At 44.1% G+C, this 9,263-nt stretch overlaps 1 protein-coding gene across 1 annotated transcript; it reads right to left on the bottom strand.

Moving 5' to 3' along the window:
* Nucleotides 1-3,153: 3,153 nt before the first annotated feature.
* KCNE2 (potassium voltage-gated channel subfamily E regulatory subunit 2) lies at nucleotides 3,154-5,007 on the bottom strand. The gene is made up of 2 exons (XM_075854588.1): nucleotides 4,873-5,007; nucleotides 3,154-4,085 (listed from the first exon to the last, which is right to left on the bottom strand). The coding sequence occupies exon 2, from the start codon at nucleotides 4,072-4,074 to the stop codon at nucleotides 3,724-3,726; it is 351 nt and encodes a 116-aa protein (XP_075710703.1). The 5' UTR covers nucleotides 4,075-4,085; nucleotides 4,873-5,007; the 3' UTR covers nucleotides 3,154-3,723.
* Nucleotides 5,008-9,263: the final 4,256 nt, after the last annotated feature.

Raw genomic sequence — 9,263 nt, 5'->3', positions numbered from 1 at the left:
GTATGTGACGTGTGTATTATGTTCATGTATGTTCGTGTTATACTGTCTGCTGAGCACTATATCTAATCCTCCTACACTGTGCGGTCGCTCAGAAAATGGCGGCACACAGTGTAGGAGGTTTGAAGATTCAAACCCCTCCTTCTCCCGGCACTAGCCAGAAGCAAGGAGGGGGATTGTGTGAGGACACTAGAGCGAGTGTGTTCACCCCAAATTTGCAGCATAAAGCAATGAGGTTGCTTTACCTCATTGACCATGCTGCAATTTTGGGAACTGCTCCCTCTAGTGACCAGAACATGGAAATGTTATAAATTCGAATCTAATTTATAATATTTCCTGACTTGTGAAAAAATTATAAAAATTAAAACAATGTGTAATCACTTAAATAATAATTGTTGAAGATATTTTCTAAAAGGGGCACGGAAAAAAAATTTGAGAAACAATGGAGCAGATGGATGGCCTGTCCTGAGGTGCTGACACCTGAACTGAGCAGAATAAGGGCGAGAGTCGTCTGAGGAACTGGAGGTGATAGAGTCTGGAGCAAAAAGGGGTGGTGGGGAAACTTGATAAGAGAAATGTGCTCTGACCAGGAATGGTACTAGAAACAAAGGGCGGAGATATAGTGGGGGGCCGTGCGGGGAGGGGGGAAAGGGGGGAAGTTGGGGATTTCCTGATATGCTGTCATTATTGTATACGATGTTGGAAAATTGAAATGTGAATGTTAATGTGTTATTTCTTTTCTGTGTTCGTATCAATAAAATTGGTTTGATTTAAAAAAATAATAATAATTGTTGAACTAAAAAAAAATTTCTAGCGACACATTCCCTTTAAATCAGAGTTCCATGGAGCTTTATTACTTTAGGCTGGGCCTAAGGTTGCAACCTTTTCCACCCAAAAATACCGGTCAAGTTCAGGTTGTATTTACACATGCAGGTTTTGTGGCTTTTTTTAAAATAAAAATTTGTGCGAACACGGCAAAAAAAGTCCTATAACTGGCACATGTGAAATACACCCTATTTACGCTTCATGCACACGACCGTATTTTCATCTATCAGTAAATACGGATCCGTAATTCATCCATATTGACGGAAGGATGTCCGTTAATACGGTCCGTATTGCATCCGTATTTGATCCGTAAAAAAAGAGGGAGGATGCAAATTATGTCATCAACATGTTGCCTAGCAACGCTTCCGTAAATACAGACTGTTTACGGATGCACATCCGTAGCCATCCGTATTTACGGAAGCTCCCATAGACTCCGTGCCGCAATAACTGACAAGAATAGGACGGGTTCTATCATTTTTTCAGCACGGACACCCATCAGTAAAAATACTGAAAGGTGTCCGTGGCCAATAGAAATGAATGGGTCCGTAATTACTGATTTCAGTACGGGACAGCAGTTCCACGGAGAGGCAGGGAATCCTAGCGTCGTACATAAGTATGATGCCAGGAGCCCGGCTCCCTGCACTGAGTTCGGTCCGGGACTTCTGGCCGAAATACGTCCGTACATTACGGACGTTAATGTGCTCGTGTGAACCCAGCCTTACAGGGGTAGAAAGTGGGTGTAATTTTGGGTGTGTGACTTCTTGTTATTTGCCACTTAGGTCTGGGAGCTTCAGACAGACAATGACTTTAAGGTTATAGTCACATGTGACATATTTGATGCGCCATTTAGATATGGAACATATTTTCAGTCACAGACGTTTTTACAACAAACCATGTGTGAAAACACTTTAAGGGTATGTTCACACGGCCTATTTACGGACGTAATTCGGGCGTTTTTGCCCCGAATTACGTCCGAAAATAGTGCCTCAATAGCGCTGACAAACATCTGCCCATTGAAAGCAATGGGCAGATGTTTGTCTGTCACTTCTTTGGCCGTAATTGGAGCCGTTATTCATTTACTCCAATGAATAGCAGCGCTAATTATGGCCGTAATGGACGCGGCGTTCAAGCGCCTGCACATGCCGGTACGGCTGAAATTACGGGGATGTTTTCAGGCTGAAACAGCCCCGTAATTTCAGCCGTAACGGACGCCCTCGTGTGAACATACCCTTAGGCTATGTTCACACGGAGTATTTTGCAGGCAGAATTTCTGCCTCAAAATTCCGTTTGGCAGTTTGAGGCAGATTTTCCTATCCCTGCACGCCGATTTTCGCTGCGTTTTTCGACCGCGGCCATTCAGAGCTGCGGGCATAAAACGCAGTGAAATACGCTTTCTCTGCCTCCCATTGAAGTCAATGGGAGATCAGAGGCGGAAACGCCCGTAGATAGTGCATGTCCCTTCTATCTCCGTCCCCGCCTCCCATTGAAATAGATGGGAGGCATTTTCGGGCCGTTTTTGATGAGCTTTTTGGCGCGGTTTCCGCGTCAAAAAACTTGTCAAAAAACTCTGTGTGAACTTAGCCTAAGGCTGGGTTCACGCAGAGTTTTTTGCAGGAGGAAAATCTGCCTCAAAATTCAGTTTGGAATTTTAAGGCAGATTTTCCTCTGCCAGCACGCCGATTTTCCGGGCGATTTTCGTGGCGTTTTTCACCGGGGGCATAAAACGGCACGAAATATGCTTTCTCTGCCTCCCATTGATGTCAATGGGAGGTCAGAGGCGTAAACGCCCGAAGATAGGGCATGTCCCTTCGTTTTCCCGCGGGTCGGTTTTTCCGCTCGCGGGAAAAAAACGCCTCCGCCTCCCATTGAAATCAATGGGAGGCATTTTCGGCCATTTTCTGACTCGTCAAAAAACTCTGTGTGAACTCCCACTAACACTGCCAGTTTTTTCCTCATTCTACCTCTACTCTCGTGCGCATGTTCGGCTGGTGAATGTGCGTGTCTCTGTGGTGCCCTGCCCGTTGCAATATCCCGCCGACACCAATCCCACCCTTGCCCTATTACTGCCGCCATTGACGTTCTTAGACCTAGGCAGCCTGACAAAGGAGGAGTATACAATCCAAATAAGGAGTAAGCTGACCGTGCAAGCACTTTTTAAGAAAATACCCCAGCACGTTTTGTTGGCCATCAAAAAAAAATTTGTGACACCAGGCTCCCAGGGTTAATACCGGCTGGGCAGATGGTTTACCAGTCTGGTGCCATCTGTATCTGGGCCCCTAGGCAAAAGTACGCGTGAGCAGGGTTAACACAGTGACTTGTATTTCACGGATATCTTGTTTTCATAATTTTTATTTTTTTTCAAATCCCGATTGTGAGGCTATGGGACCCTTTGGGTCCCATTGACTTTTGGGCATTGCCCTAATGCTCCAATGGTCAGACCACTCCTGATCAGCTACTGGGAATAAACCCTTCCGCGTCTGAATGCCATGTGTACAGAACCACATGGAGCTCATGGGTAGCACTATGGGTCCAAATTATGGATTTGTGTGCCGTCATGTAGGGGCTTAGAAAGGCACCATATTGTATTCTTGAAGCCATGTTACCTCCGTAATATGGCATGTGATAGGATATGCCATGCTTTTTCTTCCCTCAGATTCCCATGGAGGTACAGTATTGACCTTTAGAACTCTATGGGCCTTATATTCCCTATCCATGTGTCTCAGATACAGGGAGTGCATGACTTCTAACTGAGAAGTTTACATGGCGGGGAATAAAAAATTGTACAATGAATTCTAGCATCCTGGAAGACCTTTCTCAAATAAGAATATGCAAGCAATAAGATTAAGAGGAGAGTCAAGGTGTTGAGATAAGATGTATTTCTTCACCCCATTGGCCCTTTGTCTATGGTGACATGGGAGCAGTGTAAGATTTGGCGCCTGGGTTTTCCAGGGTCATTCCCTTCCTCTCAGGGCTGTCATTGGCGATGTATCTGCTGTAAGGATCCGGGTCGTCCAGGTATTTATGTCTCTTGGACCGAGTGGTGCTCACTAAGATGGCCACAATGATAAAGGAGAACATCCCAATCATCACCATGAGATACAGGATGACATAGTCGAAATTCTCAGTGCTGAGTGTGTCCTGTAATTCCTTGCCCTCCGTCGTCACATTGTTGCGCCAGCTGTTCATGTAGTCACCAAAAACTTTTTTAAAGGCATTTTCCAGGGACTGTGTTAAGTTACTGGATACGTACATGTCTTCTGATACTGTAATATAACAATAATTAATATAAAGTATAATTATACTATATATAATAATATAATAATACTTATTTTGGGCAAAAAAAAATATTCATACAGGATCCATAACAGATATAACAAATCCGTTTTGATACCAGCGTGATGAATAGGACAGAACCATAATGCCATGTGAACAGAGCCATGAAATGATGGAACCATATTCTGCCTTTATACAGTCAATTGCAAAAGTATTCAACCCCCTAAAAACTCAAGTCTCGATTACAAATATACCGGGTAAATGAACCATGTTCTGCTGAGTAACTAAAGGGCCTTTTACACCGGCCGATAAGCGGCCGGTCCAGCGAGCGCTGATCAACGAGACATCGTTGATCGGCGCTCGTTTGCTCCTGTCACACGGAGCTATGGATGGGGACGAGCGGTCGTTACTCCGATCGCTCGTCCACATACATTATTATCGTGTCGTCAGTGCTTCTCCCTGTTTACACACCGAGATGTGCTGCCGACAATGATAATATTTAACTTTTTTAGAAAGATATGATGAGCAGACAATCTAGCATTTGCTCGTTTATTTGCTGATCGCTGCCCTGTTTACACAGGGCAATTATCAGCAACGAGTAATCTACAAACGCTCGTCTGCCCGGTAATCGTCCTGTGTAAAAGGTACAACCAAATCTGCTGATAGACACGCACGCACGCACGCGGACCTATACAGATAGATTAGATTGTTATATATAATCATTATTGTATTAAAACACATTGAAATAATCCTTTATATACGAAATACTCTACTTACTGTGTAGAAGAGAGATCCCAGTCTTCCCCTCTCCTATTCATTCCTTATTTCCCCCAGTCACATGCCGGGCTGCACTTTATATACTGATTTGCTTTATCTTATCTCCAACACGAATACTAACATTAGCCTGGGACGATAATCTCCATTATGACGCGTTCTTCCCGCACACTTCATATTATAATCAGAAGTCACGACCTTGTAGTTACTATTTGTTGGCAACAATTTAGCGAATTACCATGAAACCTCATAACACTGGCAATGACCAAGCGTGTATAATTATTTCAATGAGGAGAGGGAGACAAGCCACTTCTGTAAACGCTTATCTCCAGCCAGAACAAAGCATCAGGCATAAAATCCAACGTGCCCAATCGTTGTTTCCTCTGACGTTTGCCATAGGAGGACATTTGGCATTTACAATGCCCATAAAGCACCCCATAATGCCATGCAAGGTTCCCAAAGCATATTGCCAGTCATATTGCCCATGGCCATTGCAGAGTTGTAGCTAGGCTTTCCTGCACCACTGGGCAAAAACTCTGCCCTGGCCCTATATCTTAATACCTTGACCAAGGCAGAATGGCTTGTTGGTCCCCTCCCCCAGGCAAACAGGCACTCAGGGCACTTGCCCCAGAAAGCCCTTATCTCGACCCCTGGAAAATAGTGACCACAGTTACCGACTTGATAATTTATTGTCCCGTGTAAATGTGTTGCTTTCTTCGTCTAATAACTAGAAGATCAAGGAAAATGACCTCTTTGACAGATTTTTGCCATTGTACCCCTTCTGCTATGTTCCACAAGATATAAAGTTTTCAGATTATAAATCCCTGTCACTTGGTCACATAAAGAAGCCTCCCCCTCCCACTGTTACATGTACTGTAATTCAGTGAACTTATCTATGGTAAAGGAAGTAGCTAGCTTCTCCTCCTAAACCTTTGAACACTTTTTTTTTTAAAGTAAAACATTGTATCAGGTTGTTTTAACACCTTAACGACCGCCCACCCACTTTTGACGCCAGGCGGTGCAGGTGCTTCGTCTATATCAACGTCTTTTGGCATCGCTGTAGGAGAGGCTGTTGAGCGCTCATCCTCTAAGCAGGAGCTGTTACAAACCGCTCCTGAACTTCGAGAAGCCTGCTGAACACAGCTGGGATCAGAAAACATTTCGACCCCAGCTGTTTAACCCTTTGATCGCCGCGGTCCATGTCCGCAGCATTAACAAAGGGGACACCCCCTCTTCGATCATGTCAGCGGCAATCGGGGAATCCGTCTGCAGTCAGCCCTGGGGACCTACAAAGGACCCCAGGGCTGTCCGCTCGGTATGCCTGCTGTTAGGGCACACTATGTCCTTCCCTAACAGCAGCCTGCGTCATAGTGACACAGAAGATCATGTATGAGCAATACAGGAATATACTAATACATTATAAGTAAAAAATAAAGTTATCCCTTAATGGGATTAAAAAAAAAAAAGTTTTTTTTCTAAAAAAAAGGTCAATATTTTGCATAAAATATATTTTATTGGCTATACATTACATAAAAACGAAAAACCTACACATATTAGGTATCTAAACGACCGTAATAGCTTGAAGAATGAATTTAACAGGTTATTTAGCTAGATCATTTGAACTATCCTGACATTTATTGGGCCATAGAGGCTGCTGGATGTGCTAATACCTGGAAAATTTTATACACAATTCAAGACCATTATTTCGCTCAGTTGGTTAATAAACCAGAGGGGATAAAGTGCTGGATCTGATCTTATCTAATAGACCAGACACAGTATCCGATGTGGAGGTCCGGGAGCACTTGGGCAATAGTGACCACATTATGGTAAGTTTTAATATAATTTTCAATAAAACAATACGAAGGGGAGCAACAAAAACTTGGAATTTTTTAGGAACGCAAAATTCAATAGACTGAGGGAAACACTTAGTCTTAGGCCTCATTTACACGAGCGTAATATACGCGCGTGCGACGCGCGTGCTTTTCACGCGTGTCGTACGCACCTATATTACTCTATGGGGCAGTGCAGACGATGCGTGAATTTTGCGCTGCGCGAGTGCGTGGCGTAAAACTCACGACATGTTCTATAATCGTGCGTTTTTCGCGCATCACGCACCCATTGAAGTCAATGGGTGCGTGAAAACCACGCATGCCGCACGGAAGCACTTCCGTGCGAACTGTGTGATTCGCGCAAGAGCTGTCAAACTGAATGTAAACAGAAAAGCACCACGTGCTTTTCTGTTTACAAACATCCGAACGGAGTGTCTTAGACATGAGCGAACCGAACTTCACCGGGTTCGGCCGAACTCGTTTTGACCGAACCCGGCAGGAGACAGTAACTGTGCAGGGTGATGAAAGAGTTAAACTGGTTCAGCACCCTGGACAGTGACTTCCGATTCCAATATACGTGAACGTGTCAAAAAAAAAAAAAGTTCTGACTTACCGATAACTCCCGGCTTCTTCCTCCAGTCTGACCTCCCGGGATGACAATTCAGTCCAAGTGACAGCTGCAGCCAATCACAAGCCAAGCACAGGCTGCAGCGGTCACATGGACTGCCGTGTCATCCAGGGAGATGGGGCCAGATGTCAAGAGAGGCGCGTCACCAAGGCAACGGCCGGGAAGTTCTCGGTAAGTACGAACCTCTTTTTTTTTTAAACAGGTTACGCGATATGGTGATCGGAATGCACTGTCGAGGGTGCTGAAAGAGTTACTGCCGATCAGTTAACTCTTTCAGCACCATGGACAGTGACTGACGTCGACTAGCCTCATCTCTATGATGGCGGCTGCGCGAAAATCACGCAGCCGCGCATCATACACGGATGACACACGGAGCTGTCAAGTGCCTTTTGCGCACGCAAAACGCTGCGTTTTTTGAACGCGCAAAACGCACACGCTCGTGTAAATGAGGCCTTATTGACAGGGATCCTGTAATAGTAAATAGGAATACTGATGCTAAATCGTGCAGTAAGTTTATACCCACCGGTAACAAAATGGCTAGAAATAAAAGGAGACCAATATGGAGGAATAGGGAATTACTGAATATAATAAAACAAAAACAAAAAAGCATTCAAAACATTGAAGGCTGAGGGCTCAGCAAAAGCATTCCAAACTTACAAAGATCGCAATAGAAAATGTAAAAATGAAATCAAGTTAGCAAAGTTATCTATAGAAAAACAAATCGCTAACGACATTAAAATAAATCCCAAACATTTTTATAAATATATTAACTCAAAAAAGAACAAATCTGATAATATTGGCCCTCTTAAAGAGAACCTTTCACCTGCCCATGCATGTGTAGCTGAGTGCAGCATGTAACAGTCAGGGCTTCACAAACACTGTCTCCCTTTAAATTTTTTCCTATCTTCCTCCGTTATTTACATATCGGTGCCGTTATATTTGGCGCCCAATATGTAAATAAGCCCCTGAACTGTCAATGGCCGTTTCTATCTAACTAAATGGCAAGGGGGCGTGATGTCTTCGCTCTGACACTGTCCGTAGCTGATTGGACAGTGTCAGGGCGGTTTGCGTTGTGTTCCCTCCCGCGAGAACACACACAGACTGGTGGTTCTGCAGAGAGCGCTCTCTCAGTTCTCTTTAAAGATGAGAATGGGAATATAATTGTAGAAAACAAAGAGAGGGCTGAGATATTAAACGCGTATTTTTCCTCTGTTTAATGAAGAGCTGCCAATACCAGATATTCAGGGGGACAGTAATAAAGGTTCCCCACCCAATATTACTTGCTTAAAGTGGTCTTCCCATGAAGGACATTTATGACATATCCACAGGATATGTCATAAATGTCAGATAGATGTGGGTCCTACCTCTGGGACCCGCACCTATCTCTAGAACGGGGTTCCCTAAACCCCGTTCTAGCTTTTTGTGCTCACTCTGACTCCTGGCCACTTCCTGATTACACGGTTCGGAGATACAGAAACAGCGTTACTCGCTGAGCTATGCTGTTTCCGTAACTTCTATAGTAGTGGATGGAAGTTCCGGAAGCAGTGTAGCATGCGAGCTACGCTGTTTTTGTAACTACTATTCAGTTCTATGGGAGTTCCGGAAACAGCGTAGCTCAGCGAGTTAAGCTGTTTCTGTAACTCCCGACCGCGTAATCAGGAAGTGGCCGGATGGTAAGCTTCTACTTTATATGGATCTTCATTCTCTTTTAATATAATAATGATTATTGCTTCTTTCATTGATTCTGGAAGAGATCCTACATGGTAAGCCCCGTTGAATACCTCCATCAACTAACTCAGTAATACATCTTGATATTGCCTATATATCTCAAAAGGTCCATCGGGCCCAAGAGGATTGTTTAAGTGCATTTGATAGGGATAAAGGCTCTTCTAGCTGATCGTGTTGGTCAGCAGTGAGAGTGGGGAACAAAATATCAC

This window comes from Rhinoderma darwinii, chromosome 2 (assembly GCF_050947455.1).
Source record: "Rhinoderma darwinii isolate aRhiDar2 chromosome 2, aRhiDar2.hap1, whole genome shotgun sequence".
Classification (NCBI taxonomy): Eukaryota; Metazoa; Chordata; class Amphibia; order Anura; family Rhinodermatidae; genus Rhinoderma; species Rhinoderma darwinii.
Note: the sequence above shows the minus strand (reverse complement) of the source record. Positions and strands in the feature narration are given on the sequence as shown.